The 15,834-nt window shown below is 36.6% G+C and overlaps 2 protein-coding genes and 1 pseudogene across 2 annotated transcripts in view; 1 reads left to right on the top strand and 2 right to left on the bottom strand.

Annotated features, from left to right (window-relative positions):
- The window catches only part of LOC136876172 (caspase-8), an 88,111-nt gene that overhangs the window by 48,956 nt on the left and 23,321 nt on the right, over positions 1-15,834 (bottom strand). The window contains exon 2 of the mRNA XM_067149895.2: positions 5,622-6,943. Coding sequence (XP_067005996.2) covers positions 5,622-6,932 — 1,311 coding nt within the window. The 5' untranslated portion in view covers positions 6,933-6,943. The remainder of the gene's footprint in view (positions 1-5,621; positions 6,944-15,834) is intronic.
- On the top strand, positions 12,401-14,360 carry LOC137501203 (uncharacterized). Its single transcript, XM_068228063.1, has 2 exons — positions 12,401-12,584; positions 13,596-14,360. The coding sequence occupies exons 1-2, from the start codon at positions 12,401-12,403 to the stop codon at positions 14,321-14,323; spliced, it is 912 nt and encodes a 303-aa protein (XP_068084164.1). The 3' UTR covers positions 14,324-14,360.
- Positions 12,554-14,706, bottom strand: LOC137501202 (uncharacterized; annotated as a pseudogene).

Here is a 15,834-nt window from a genome sequence, read left to right on the forward strand (position 1 = left end):
AGGAAATGTCAACTGAAAAACATACAGTACGGACCAATATGAAAAACTTCCTACCAAGGTACATTTACTGTCAGATTTTTTATTATGGACACTCGAGTTTAGGCTTTAATTACAAACGAACCAATAGGCCTATTGCAATGCGAGTTATACCAATATTTTCCTTGTTTAGTTCTACATTAGCGTATATAATACAGATTGTTTTTGACGTTCATTAAATATTTTTTATTTGTGGTTGTATTAAAAATTGCCCGGGTTTTTGGCTTCTTCTCTAGGAAGCGCTCACTTAGGAATATATACAAGGAAAACTACTTCTCTGATGGTAATGAAATTTTTATATGTTATAACCACATGTATTTGTAATGTAATACTCAAGTTACAATTTTATTCAACCACTCCGAAAAATGTTCTAAAGCAACTCTTTCTCAGCCCAGGATAAACGTACAGCAGCAAACTTGGGCTTGTTTTGAAGCACTCAGTCATGGTTATCAGAAACTACAACAACTGTAACCGTACAGTGTGGTACCGAATTTATGAAGAGTAATATTGAAAGGAGATTTTGTGCACGCCGGACCGTGCGATTAACAGCAGGCCGGGTGGTGAAATCGGGTGCAGCGTTGCCGTGTTCAGTAGTAAACACGCGCGCAACAAACACATTTTCGTTTGCTTTCAACCTTCAATTTTATTTCCTCCTTAAATTCCACTTCCCATCACCTTTTTTCATAAGGGCTTTCGACCTTCAATCGCAGGTTTTAAAATGGTTGACTTCCTAATTTAGAAATATCACACTGTACAATTTTCACAAGAGTTATTTGCATTATTATTTACATATATTTACAATACTTAATTCTATCAATTTTCTTCGTCTGAAAAATCACTGTGTTCCGATGTTTGGTGCTACTGTCATTCATGCTGATTATGACTGGCTCGAAATAAGGGACATTTTCAGACAGTTCATCTTTTTCCCAGTAATGGACTTCAATTTCCTTAGCGTGTTTAATACATCGTTTCCAGAGTTCAGGGGTCACGGTACGTAAGGCTTCTTGGCATAAAGCGTTAATTGCTTCCGTACATTTACCATTTTCTAATGTGTTAGCCATATTTGTTTTTGCTATTTTCCCTTTTACGTAAGCCCAAATGAGCTCAATTTGACTAAGCTCGCAATGGGCCACTGGTACCGGTAACCAAACAAGCTGTACATCTGGTCGAAGTCGTTTAGTCAGTTGTTCCAGCTTCTTTACTGGTGTTTGAAAATAAGGCCTGGCAAGGACAATCAGCTCTGAGTTTTTTATTTTTTTATAATCGTAAGCTCCAGGTGGTAGTGAAATATTCTTTGATGTTATCCAAGATATAATTTCAGGTTTCAACCATGACATATTCAGGTTTTTAGATGAAGGATCGACCATCGTCTGATATGGAGCTTGATCTTTAACGACAGCCGACCTTTGAGGCAATAAACTCAGGACTTTCGTGAACCATTCTTCATAATGAGTTGAGTTCATCTCATTGTGGTAATCATCACATCTTTTCTTGCCAATAAAATAAAGTTCTACACCGTCAATAAATCCTTCTTCACTAATAGTTGTCAAAGTTGTTTTCTAACGCTTCAACCACGTTTTCTTGCCACCCATATTTCATAGTATGGTTCTGTCCGCACCAGGTCTCGTCTGTAAAGAAGATCTTATAGCCCTGTGCTCTTAAGTCTGTAATTTGTCTAAGGTAGGTATGTCAACTGTTACAGATTCCATTAGCACTAGTTTCCTTTTTAGTTTTTTGAATCTGAATCCCAAGCTTTGAACTACCGGTACTTTCAAAAGCATAGAAATTGACATATCAGAAAAATCCGCCATATTTTCTAACAGTTTCATGCGGAGGCTTTTAATTGTGGGAAATATCTTATTCATATAAAAATCGTGCATATTTCTTCGTATTGTGCCCGAAGTAAAATCATCGAGATGGATTTTCGGAAGCACCGGTCTCACATACTACTTCTTTCTTGACCTGGATGACGTATTTCCATCATTCTCCTTTGAAGCGGCTCCTACTCTCTTCATGATGACAGCGATTATCCAAGGCAAACTGCCACCTTCTGGTACACAGGGAACCTCTTGTCCCCTACTTTTCCCCCCTCACATTGAAAGAAACAAATAGCACTCAAAATCATTGCAAGTTGAAAGTAAACGAAAAGCTGTGTTCGTTGTGCACGTGATTACTACTGAACACGGCAACACTGCAGCCGATTTCACCACCCGGCCTGCTGTTAATCGCACGGTCCGGCGTGCACAAAATCTCCTTTCAATATTACTCTTCATAAATTCGGTACCACACTGTACGGTTACAGTTGTTGTAGTTTCTGATAACCATGACGGAGTGCTTCAAAACAAGCCCAAGTTTGCTGCTGTACGTTTATCCTGGGCTGAGAAAGAGTTGCTTTAGAACATTTTTCGGAGTGGTTGAATAAAATTGTAACTTGAGTATTACATTACAAATACATGTGGTTATAACATACAAAAATTTCATTACCATCAGAGAAGTAGTTTTCCTTGTATATATTCCTAAGTGAGCGCTTCCTAGAGAAGAAGCCAAAAACCCGGGCAATTTTTAATACAACCACAAATAAAAAATATTTAATGAACGTCGAAAACAATCTGTATTATATACGCTAATGTAGAACTAAACAAGGAAAATATTGGTATAACTCGCATTGCAATAGGCCTATTGGTTCGTTTGTAATTAAAGCCTAAACTCGAGTGTCCATAATAAAAAATCCGACAGTAGGAGCATTGTTGAGTTGAATTATGTTGCTTTGATTTGCGTACTTATTCTTCATGATGCTGTAGTTAAGACTTAAATTTTAAAATTGATGTTTATTGTTGTCTGGATCATTAGGCCATTGGTTTGATCTAGCCCTCCCGGCTACCTCATCTTGTGCAAACCTCTATCCCAATATAACTATTGCATCCTATATGTCAAGAATTTCCCCTACCATTTTTACCCCAAACCCATACATTTCCCACAAAAACAAACTGAATGAGTCATAGGTGTCTCAAGATCTCCTTTTCCATAAACTATTCATCTGATCAAATTTTGCCAAATTCTTCTCTCTCACCCTATTTTCCTATTCATTAAAACCAACTCCTGCATTTTACCTCCTTAATTTTGTGTTAAAAAATGGGTAGGCCTACTCACTTAACCAGAAATCCTGGTCTTACTGCCTATGTATGTAACATATACCAGTCAAATCTAAATGTAGTCTATCCATTTCCCTTCCAATATTCTCTAACCTATCACGATGATTTAGATCACAATGACTCACAAAAATGTCAACATTCATCTTCCTGATGATTACTACTGTCACGTTGTCCCTACCTAGAATTCTGAATGGGGGATTATGCTATTTCTGGGTTTCTTACCTGGAAAAAGGAAGACACAAAGGAGCAGACACCATAAAATGCACTAATAAAATAACATTCGGGTGTCCCCTGGGCCACACTAAGAGTACTACTGGCTGATTCCTTCGGTACATAGCATTACTTTAATTAACATGGGAGTGAACAAAGGACCAAAGTTGACAGTCATCTCCATAAATATAGGTTTATCCCCATCTAAACGAGATTTGCTGAAACAAATGTGAATCAATCAGAAATGTGAGATCCTCTGCATCTAAGAAACCCACAGGGCCAGCAGTCAGTTACACCACAAAATATATGGCATGATACTTTCAGCTGAGAGGCCTCAGAGACAGTATGGAAGTTCAGTGTTTGTCAGATATGGAATCCAGATTCTATCCAGATGTGAGAGAACAGGGTAACTTGGAAGTTATTACAGTCGAGCTGAATGATAATTGCCTCATTCATTTATAAATCACCAGGCACCAAACTTGTCTTCAATAAGACAAACAATTTCTGTGACGGAAACGTAAAATTCATACATGGGAATACAATGACAATGATTGATGAAAACAAGGAAGCAGTCATCCAATGGACAAAATCTAACCAACTTGCCCTTATCCATGGCAACAAAATGGGATCTTTTAAGAGCAGAAGATGGAGAAATGGATACACCCAGACCTCCTGTCTATTGTCTATTGTCAACAAAACAATGTGTTAAAGCTGTGTGCCCACCGAACCTATCTCTCAACACCAACCAATAATGTACCAAGTCATGGCAGCAGTTAAACCCCAGGAGTACCATTCTGCCAAAGATTCAATTTCAAAAAAGGCTATCTGGGAGAAATTTTCAGAAACGCTATCAGATGATACTTGAGCTCAGTCCAACTAGTGAGTTCTACGACACCTTTGTGGAAATGCTAAAGGAATGTTCATGCAGTCAATTCTGCGAGGGTGTAGGCCAATTACATTCTGGGTCTTACTCCGGAGATATTGCAACAACTAGACCAGTGCTATGAGCTTTCTGGGAAAGAACACAGAGAGAAGAAACTATACTAGCAGGTCAACAGCTCAAAGAGAGAGAGAAATGGACAGTGCTCAGAGAAGAGCTCAGCATGTGTCGAAGTAGTCAAAAGGTTGGAGATTCCTTAAAAGATTAAATAATGATGGAAGTAAGAGCCCTCAACATGCCATTGTCTCAGTAAACCAAATAGCCAGCATCGTGTTAAAGAATGGAAAGCCAGAACATCAAATAAACAAATCTTCAGTGAAGTAGAGGAAGAAAACAATCTTTCATGACCTTTTACTCTTGATGAATTAGACAAGGCAATTTAGCACTGTAAAGCTGGAAAAGCTGCAGGCTTGGGTGGTATCTGTGCTGAGCAGATTAAACAGTTTGGACCAAAACCCAGGGTTTGGCTCATATTTCTCTTCAATAACTAACTCAGTTCCTGTAAGATCATGAAGATATGGAGGAAGTCTCGAGTTACTGCCATTCTGAAACCAGCAAAACAAGCTGGAGATCCTATTTTTTTCTTTTTACAAGTTGCTTTACATAGCACCGACACAGATAGGTCTTATGGCGATGATGGGGCAGGTGGAGTGGGAAGGAAGCAGCCATGACCTTAATTAAGGTACAGCCCCAGCATTTGCCTAGTATGAAAATGGGAAACCACAGAAAACCACCTTGAGGGCTGCTGACAGTGAGGTTCGAACCCACCATATCCTGAATACTGGATACTGGGCGCACTTAAGCGACAGCAACTATAGAGCTCGGTGGAGATCCTAAACGTTACAGGCTAGTATCCCATCTTTGCCATTTGTACAAGGTCTTCAGAGGAATCATTCTAACCAGATTGGCAGTAACAACAGAAAAGGTCTGCAACTCACAGGTACTTAATCTGACTCAACATATTGAAAACGACTTTTGAGTTGAGGAGGATAACAGGAGTGGCTTTCACTGACTTAATGTCAGCGTCAATGGTATATAATCTTACAAGGGATTTTCAACTCACCCGTGCAATTCAAATTCTCCTTCAAAATCAAAGGGTTTTTGTTTCTCAGGAACAACACAGCCAATGGAAAGCACAAAAGAATATTTTATTGCAGGGTAGTGTTATAGCTCCAGTTTTCATTTGTTTATTGTGATGTTTTTAAATAAATAAATAAATAAATAAATAAATAAATAAATAAATAACCTGGGAGAAAGATTTTATTAGAACTCGTATAACTTACCCTAAGAACAGGGTTAGGCTCCTTGTAGAAGTTCTTCTGATTAATAATAACACAATACCCCACAGAATGGGGATTTATTTCATAGCAATCCATAAGATTAGCCAGAGATGAACTACTTTCATTGCATTGAGAAGTTACACTGTGAGATGAGCTAGGGCCATGACTGATGGAACTCCTCATGCTTAACTGGTCACTATCTCCACATTCGCTTTCAGTTCCCTGTCTATTATCATCTCTGACACACCTCCTGGCTACACTCTCCAAATAATCAACTAAGTTTAACTCCCCCATTACTTTCAAATGTTTTGTTATGTTTTTCACATCTGCAGTATCATATGCACCTGGTATGCCAACATTTAAATATCTCTGTGACATCCAATGTAAAATATTCATTTCCATGTACTCCGTATCGTATCTGGACGGAATTCGTCCTTCTTTCTCCATATCAGCACAAACTAACTGGGATAACTGATTGAGTTGAATCGCACTAAGCGATTCACAAATGTAATAAAGAGCTTTACGCATGAGATCAACAAACAGTGAAGTCTCGGGATTGAACGGAAGAAATCGTTCCTTCAATTTATTTACGTCGTAACCCAATTTATTACATATCTCAAAGTTCTGTACGATACATAATGCTTCCAAGAATTTATCGGCCCAATCAGAAGAAAGCTTGTGCTCAGAAAGAGCCCATTCTGAGAGAAGCCGAATTACAGTGATGCTCCCACTATGAATGGACATGTGAGCAGTTTTTAAACGTTGTAGTGCAAGATCATCACTGTCGTACAACAGAAAGACTAAGGAGACTTTTTCATAAAACTCTAAATCTTCCTCTAATCTTTCAATTACATCTGGAGTAATGTTGGTTCTCTGAGTAGGAAAAGTAATACGATGACTATCGCAAGAGTTCAAGTTGTCTGCAACACTGTGAGCATCTGTTGTAAGATTTTCAACAGGTTCAATGTTCACACGAAAATTAATGCCTCTTCTTATATTTTGAGAACTATAATTTTGTAGTCTTAGAAATGTTTTAAAATCGGTTTCTTTTTTCTCCTCCTCCTCCTCCTCTTCATTATCTTCACTGTCAATACTACTTCCTTCACTGTTCACATCACCTTCATACTCCAAATCTGATGAACTATCTTCACTATCACTTGTACCATTATTGCCTGATGATGAAGAATGTGTTTCCATATTTCCGCCACCCAATGTTATCAATGATGACAGGTTTGTTGACAGAATATTTGACACCAAAGCCGAGATATTATTTTCTTGGACGGCGCCAACTATTTCATTTATTTTGTGATCCATGATGAATCTTTCTGGAAAAGAAAACAAGTACTATTTTTAAGAAATTCACAACAATTAGGAAAGAGTAGCTAATTACAAATTTCATACCCACAACATTTCCATGATTCTAGGTTAGTAAGAATGTCCTTCCTGGGCATGTTTTTATGACAAATATTAGGGCTTAGGAAATTTTCTCCAGTTTGGAGATGAGGAGAAATTAATTTTGAAACAAGAGAATGTTATAATGTACCCACATAGCAGAATAAATTAGTAAAAAATCATGTACACTATAGGAAGTTAAAGAGAACCCTAAATAAAGTGTGGAATAAATACAAAAATTACCAAATACTTTATATCAATCAAATGGATGAAAAATCAAACTGTACTTGAAAGTTAGGAACATAATTGGGATGCTCATTTCCAAAAGGTACCAAATCAAAAAAAAAATTCTTCATCGACATGGTGATGGATAACATGCCTTGGCAGGAAGCTCCATAATATGAAAAAAAAAAAATGGTCGAAACAACCCAAATCCATGTCATATGTACCAAATCCTACAGGATATCTCAAACTATAATGCACATCAAAAATGCCTTTTTATCAATGAATACAAAGTGGACTAAGGATAGGAACAAATTTGTAAATTAAAGTTGATGGCAATTTTTTTTTTCAACACAAAATTAGATAGGCCTACATTACGTGTCATGAATTGAAATGATCAAATGTTTTACCAAGAGGGTGAATGTTTCTTGTGCTAGCCTTTAAACAAAGTAAATTTAAGAATAAAAACCCTGACCAATATCAGTTTAGGCCAGTTTTTTGTCTTTTGTGTGTTTTTGTCAAAACACTTCTATTTTACCTTAAAAACATGTCTAAAAGGATGAAATCAGTCAGAGGAATTGTTAACAAATTTTTTTGAAAGCATGTCATGGTTAGGAAGTACCAAATGTTGATATGGAGAAATAACATAGGAGCCAACAGATGGTGCCTTTTTCCTGCATTCTAGCAGCATTTTAGGAAACTGTGTGAAGTTTTGATATAAAGCAGAATTGCAAGTGATAAAAATCATTGTTATCCATATTGAAGATACTGAATGTAGGATGCTAAATGGTTTATTTTGTCACCTATTCAATACATATAAAATATTTTACATTTAGGAATTTATTTTAATTCCGCTTGAGACATGTTTCGCCCTTCATTGAGGGCATCTTTAGTCAAATTACCTTCTCAAGGCAAAAATCAGGTACCTGATTAGCATTTAACATGCACAAATTAACACACATTACAATGAGGAAATTAAGTATGAGAAACACTTGTACAATGGTGATGGTTAAACAACATAAGTTTAAGAATAAGATCGGCACCAATGCTTAAAATTACTGGGTAAATATAGCAGAGTTCTGTAGTGGTGCTCTGAAGAATAATTGACGCACTCTTGAGAAATTATAAAGTTTATAAAATTATTTACAGTATAACAGTCAGGGGGGAAAGGATATAGTGCTCGGCGTCAATCCCAGTCATCCCAGCTACATCGCTCCGACTCCATAGTTACCGTATACATTCTAATCTCTCCACTGCAGTTCATAACATAAGCAACTCCAATCTATTTCACTAGACCAGCAACAAAAAACAGTAACTTCGTCCCGAGGTTCTTCTTACTTTCGTTCACGAAATTATCAATTTAAGTCTCGCTGGCACCTCACACCGATTTTTTCACACATCATTCCAAGCTACAAGAAGTTAATTAAGGAAAACCGAAGGATTCAACCCGCAACATGTTTCCAATAATACAATTACCCACAAATAACTGCCATCATTGTTGCCATTCAAATACACCGTTACTCAATGACACCCATTGAGTCTCCGTCCAAGCTGACCATTTCACCGTAACGAACCCGGTGCTTCAAACAGATGACTATACAACCTCATTTGGCTATGGAATATTTTCCCTGCCCTCTGTGATTATAAACTAAGATTAAACCACTCTGCATAATTTTGATAGGTCAATGCTACAATCATCTTCCAATGATTAAAACAACGGGACACACTTGGTACTAGAATTTTTTATATCCTTGCTCACCAAGCTGCTCTTTTGTAAATATGTATATAAACTGTATATTCTCAACTGTTCAATTGGATAATGTAAATTTAGTGTATAGTTTCCGACCATTGACAATAATTTTTGTTACAAACATTGACGCCGAGCACTATACCCTTTCCCCCCTGACTGTTATACTGTAAATAATTTTATAAACTTTATAATTTCCCAAGAGTGCGTCAATTATTCTTCAGAGCACCACTACAGAACTCTGCTATAATTACCCAGTAATTTTAAGCATTGGTGCCGATCTTATTCTTAAACTTATATTGTTTAACCATCACCATTGTACAAGTGTTTCTCATACTTAATTTCCTCATTGTAATGTGTATTACTTTGTGCATGTTAAATGCTAATGAAGTACCTGATTTTTGCCTTGAGAAGGTAATTTGACTGATGATGCTCTCAATGAAGGGCGAAACATGTCTCAAGCGGAATTAAAATAAATTCCTAAATGTAAAATATTTTATATGTATTGAATAGGTGACAAAATAAATCATTTATCATCCTACATAAAGCAGAATGCCGATGGCAGTAAATAAACTGTCCCTTACATCTTCTGTCTGAAAAAATGATGTACAATTTGCTGGCAAAGGGTCCTTTTCGTTGTTAACATTATTTACATTTATAAATTGATTAAAATTAATAACAAATTGAATAAAGATCTGAAATGTAATAACATTTATAATAATGTTAAATTCACCCCTTCTTGTAGTAACTTTATAGCTGTGAAGGCAAACACTGAATGTGTTTTGATTCATACTCAAGCTGTTTTGTGCTGGCAAGTTGTAGTTAGTGATGCAAAATGAGTGAAGATAGAGTTTTAACATTTATAAATAACACTGGTTTAACCAACGCTAGTAAGGAGGACTATCAAGCATACGATTATTTCACAGACAGAACAAATGTATCTGACCAAGCGATGACAGTGATAATGAAGTTGACAAGGGTCCCTTTTCATTGCTAACATTATTTACACGGTGATGGGAAACATGCACTGGTAGAAAGCTCCATAATATGAAAGAAAATTGTCAAAACGACACAAATACATGGCAACGCTGCAGGCCGTAAGAAGAGGACGACAATGCTTGTTTCAACAGAGTACCTGCTGAGCCTGGGAGGGAGGGATTATTGATACCATCACTGCCAAGGTCAGGTCCAGTTGCACAATAACTGTCTAACTGAATACTAAGAATTCCAACAAGTAGATTATAAGATAACAATACATAGATAAAAATATAATTACTCAATTCTTACAAACTGATTGTGACTGTAAAACCCTTTGTTACCAATGATTTTCTATCAGTGTGCTTGGACTGTACAAACTTTCTTTTTATGACACAGCCCTGAATTCTTGTTCATTGATCTTATAGTTCACTAGTCTAAAGATTGGACTTTCCACCTAATCAATACTATTAATTTTTTAAGGTACTTAAAACATTTTACTTTGCAGTACCAGTTTCGACCCTATATGTGGGTCATCTTCAGCTGCTGAAGAACCTTGATCTTATTAAAACTAACATATAATATTAAAACACCACTTATTCTAATTTTAAATGACTAATTCTAAATTACATTGATGCGTTGTATTAAAATGTGCTTGGAAGAGATATTTAAAAGTCTAAAATTGTTCAGTTCATTATATTTCAAGTTTCAAAACCGTCTTATTTCCAAGTTAAATGGCACTATATTTTGTAACACTTGTGTCAGTAGGAAGTCTATGTTTTCTCCAAGTTTAGTAATAAAGTATCACATGTCTTGATGTTTTAGCACATTTTGTCTTCTACAATAAAACAGGTGCGAGTCGCATGTTTTGAAGGGGTGAATAAATTTCAAATCTCCTTGTAATTTGCTCAGGGTCAAGTTGTTCGAGTTTGATATATCATTATCTAAGTACAAGAAAGAAAAGAGATTTTCTGTTAGAGAATGTCTATGGAGCATGTTATAAAAATGTTGCATATGCATGTTACTTGCTTACTTGCTGTCTCGGCCTGTCACTTGTGTTATTGTCGGGAGTGTGCTGTGCACTGCTTCGAGTACAACGCGGGCTAGCTATTGCGGCATTGGAGGGGACAGGTGGTGGAGCAAGCGAGAAGGCTTGGGGATGGGCTGGGGTAGGAGGGGGCGTGTCCTGCAGAGACTTGGTTGTGTGTTCTCGTTTTTGTTTATTGACTCTCTTTAAGTACAGGTTTTTTAAGGGAGGGATGGCAGCATTGAAAAGGGTGTTTGCATTTTCTGTTATTTCATTAAGATTAAAATTTGGGTTGGCATATTGATGTAAAATTCCTCCAATATAAGAGCAAAGGGCCCTTAGAATTTTTGCTTAGAATTTCCATATCATTTTCGATATTAGAAAATGTATGTTTATAAATTTCTATGTGTTGTCGAATTCCCATATCGTTTTCAATATTAGAAAATGTATGTTTATAATATGCTACGTGTTGTCCTATGGATGAAAAATTATTGTGTTTATAGCATTTACGTGTTCATTATACCGGATGAAGAAGCTCCTGCCAGTGTGTCTGATGTAACTGGCCTCACAATTATTGCAATTCATTCGGTATACTCCTGAGTGGTTATACTTGTTGTTTTCATTAACAGATTTAGTATAATGCAGGATAGTGGCATTATTGCATAGCTATTCTTAAATGACATCCTTTAAAGGTGTTAGATATGGGATGGATATTGGTATTGTTAATAGTGAAAATCACATAGTCTTTCTTTGGTTTGTTTTCTTTGATTAATTTTGATTTTGGCTGGTTTTATTTTTGAATGATTTTGTTGACTGAAACTTCCTTGTATCTGTTCTGTTTAGCTATTTCATGGATTAGTTTAGTTCTTTTTTTAGGTCTTTGTGGAATAACGGTATATTAAAGTCTCTGAATATCATGCTATAGTAGGCTGCTTTTTTCCTTTTTATGGGCATTAGGATGAGTGGAATCTTGTTTTATTGTGTTTGATGTTTGTGTAGGTTTTCTTATATTTTATACGTTCGGTAATCTTCATCTGGTGATAGATATGTCTAGATAATTTATTAAAGTGTGGTCTCTTTCGGTCTCCGTTGTAAATTTTATGTGAGGCTCCAGTTTGTTTATCTGTTCTAGTATGTTATTCTCATCTGTGAATCTTATGTCTAAGGGCCGTTTCACACACACCGGTTTTGACCGGCCGGTTCATGCCGGACGAAGTAGTGGATTATGTAAAAGCATTATAGCTTTCACACATGCCGGTGCCCGGTAACGCGCCGGGTAGCAGCCGGACACACTCACTAGAGAATCCGGTCGCCGGCCGGCAGCAAGCCTACAGTGGTGCACGTGACAGTATGCGTGTATTCACACACACCGGCCATCAGTCGTCCGGCTGCTCTCAGAAAGTACAGTTGAGTGTAAATATGGAGGACGTGGAAATTGACATAGAACTATTGATATCGTTGGTTGAGGCCAGACCTGTATTGTGGGACAAGTCAAGTGATATCTATAAAGATCGGGATGGTACACGGAAGGGGTGGAAGGAAGTATGTGAAGGTCTGAAGGAAGATTTTGGAGAATTGAGTGATAACGAAAAAAACATTTTTGGTAAGTAACTTTTATTACAAGTGATGACATACTACAGAAACACCTTTTCATTATTGCATTTTAAACAGACACAGACACTGTTAGGTCTTAAACCTTTGACATTTGCCACTTGACGGCACCAATATCAGTTAAGAAATAATCAGCTAATACATTCCTCAAGTTGTTTGCTCCCAGTCCACCTCGTGCTGTTTCTTCAGATGGCAGATCTTCTAATCCAGTTATTGTCATGGTATCCTCAGTCTCAAAACCATCTCTGTCACGGACAAAGTTATGTAGTACAACACACGCTTTCACAATATCTACGGCAAAATCAGGATTTACATTTATGGGTCTATGTAGAATTCTCCATTTGTTGCTCAAAATTCCAAATGTACATTCAACATATCTTCTTGCTCTACACAGACGATAATTGAAAATTCTTTTTTTCAGTGTGAGGTTAGATCCTCCATAAGGGCGTAGTAGATGTCTGTGCAGTGCAAACGCTTCGTCTCCAACAAAAAAATAAGGCACATTAGGACTTTCTGTTCCGGGGAGACATCTCTCCTCTGGTAGCTCCTGATTATTTGTCTCGATTGATTCCCACAATGAACACTTTTTGAAAATTGATGAATCACAGTCTTTTCCAAAACTTCCAATATTTACATAAACAAATCTATAATTTGAGTCTGCAACAGCCATCAAAACTACAGAAAAATAATCCTTGTAATTGTAAAACATCGAACCACTGTTAGGTGGACAAATTATTCTGATATGTTTTCCATCTACTGACCCTAGACAGTGAGGAAAGTTAGCTCTCTTTTCGAATTCTGCAGCAATTGTTTCCCAGCGGCCTTTTGTAGGTGTAGGAATACATTCCTGTTGTAAGGTGGACCAAATACTGGAACACACATCTCTAACTATAGAGCTGGCTGTTGAGATGCCAATTCTGTAATTGTAGTGAAGGTCTGTGAAAGTGCATCCGCTTGCTAAGTATCTGAAACAAGGACAATAATACGTGTGTATTATTTGCAGGTAAAGAAGTAATGAAAAAATGGGGAAACATCAGAGATTCTTTCATCAAATCATGTAAAAAGTCAAAAGAACATCAAAGGAGCGGTTCTGGGGCTTTCAAAATAAAAAAGTATGTCTACAACGATCAATTACAATTTTTAAAGAAGCTGACTGAAGGACGTCATACAGAAGATAGCTTGGCCGACAATACACAGATGGGGGTGAACGATTTTACTGAACGGTCTCAGGAATTGAAAGTGCCGAATAAAGAAAAGGGTTCCCGAAAGCGTCGTAAACCTGATGAGCTAGAGATAAAAATGTTGCAGGCACTTGAAAGTAGTGGCCAGCCAAATCGCCACCTGTCATTCTTCAACGGTATTATACCTTCTTTACAAACATTTGATGATGATGAAATCATCAAATTCCAAATAGGTGTCCTTCAACTCATAGAGAATATTAAGCGTGTAAAAAGACAAGGTTTTTATCAGTCTCCAGCCGTTTCCGGTGTGCAAACACCCTGTCAATACAATATGTGCAATCCAGGTCAGCCGCTGGTAGTTCAAGGAAATTCCCCGTGCATTAGTGCTGGATCGTCGGGAATACAATTTCCGTCATTAGGCCAACTTCACACAACTTGTGGCCCATACCAGTCTACAACGTCAGCATTAGAAATGAGTCACTCAGACAGTGTATCTCCGGCGTTATCAACGTCTTCATATAATACAGATATAGACTTTACCTCTCTGTGAGATAAGCTAATAAATGTCTACAGTTTATTTATTACTTTCTGTATGTTATGTCAATAAAGAATTTTCAGCAAATAAGTAGTGTGTTACTTACCTTATTGCAATAGCCAACATCTGCTCAGGTTGAATGCAATTCCTCATCTTTGTGTTCTGACGCCGAAGATTATATTTTAACCGCTGATGTAAATCATCAAAGGTAGAAATGGACATACGAAAATAGTTAAAGAACTTTTTCCATCTTTTCTTAAATCTTCAAATAGCGTATAAAACAGACCTGATTCCTCCCTCTTTTCATTTATTGGATGAACCCAATGAATTCTATTCCTTTTGTTTTTTCGGTAACGTCTATACAAAAGCCACATGGCAATAATGCGACTATGATCCATACTGTACGAGAGCTGGCGTATGACTGAACGTCCGGTTTCAACCGGCAAGTGTGAAAATGAAACTTAGACCGGCCGGCAAGTTACCGGCCGGTCAAAACCGGTGTGTGTGAAAAAGCCCTAATACAACAAAAATGTTGTCCACGAACCTACACCAAAAGAAAATATTCTCAATTTTACTGATCTTTGAGTGCTCTAGATGGTCTTTGTAAATTTCAGCTAATATCCCAACTGAAATAATTGTTAAGAGCAAATTCTAGCAGATTTACAAATTCTTCTATTTTTAAAGTGATTAAGCCACTATAATATTTTAAACAGGTTTCTATTAGTTTTATTGTTTTTGTATGAGTATATTGGGTACATAATAATAATAATAATAATAATAATAATAGAAACAGAAATAATAATAGAAAACATAAACGTCGTACTGACGCAAGTTTTACAAAACATAGTGCCATAAAAATTATAAATAAGAAGTTTTAAAACTTAAAATAAGAGTATCAACATTGTAATACTGAAATCAAATGAATGAGTGTGTGATTGACCATCAAGATCAGTGACGTTATAACAAACTGGTGAACTATTTTTAGACTTACAAATTTCTCTTCCAAGCATATTTTAACACTACAACGCATCAATGTAATCTAGAATTAGTCATTTTAAGTTAGAATAAGTGGTGTTTTAATATTATATGTTATTTTTAATAAGATCGAGGTTTTTCAGCACCTGAAGATGATCCACACATAGGGTGGAAACCAGTACTGCAATGTAAAATGTTTTAAGTACCTTATAATAAATAATAGAATTGATTAGGTGGAAAGCATTACAGCCAACCAAGCAAAACGCACAGCTTACAGTTATCAGAACCTAAGGATTAAAATAACAAGCATAATCAAAAACATTGCTTTTCTAAGAGAATGCCTATTGAATGATCTAATACCAAATTCTTTCAAAAGACAATAATAGACACAGGAACACCACTCAAACACATAACACACAGATAAAGACCAACAAAATATGGTTAAGAGACGAGATTAAATTCCTCCATAGGAAGAAACAATTTCTCAATACAAAACTCTACAAAACACACAGCCTTAAAGCATCCTATGATTTACCACAACACTATTGGGA

Source organism: Anabrus simplex, chromosome 6, assembly GCF_040414725.1.
Source record: "Anabrus simplex isolate iqAnaSimp1 chromosome 6, ASM4041472v1, whole genome shotgun sequence".
Taxonomy (NCBI): Eukaryota; Metazoa; Arthropoda; class Insecta; order Orthoptera; family Tettigoniidae; genus Anabrus; species Anabrus simplex.

Coding starts and splice junctions, on each gene's coding strand:
- LOC137501203 (XM_068228063.1), top strand. CDS start 12,401: ATGGAGGACGTGGAAATTGACATAGAACTATTGATATCGTTGGTTGAG. Junction 12,585..13,595: donor TAACGAAAAAAACATTTTTG/GTAAGTAACTTT, acceptor TATTATTTGCAG/GTAAAGAAGTAATGAAAAAA.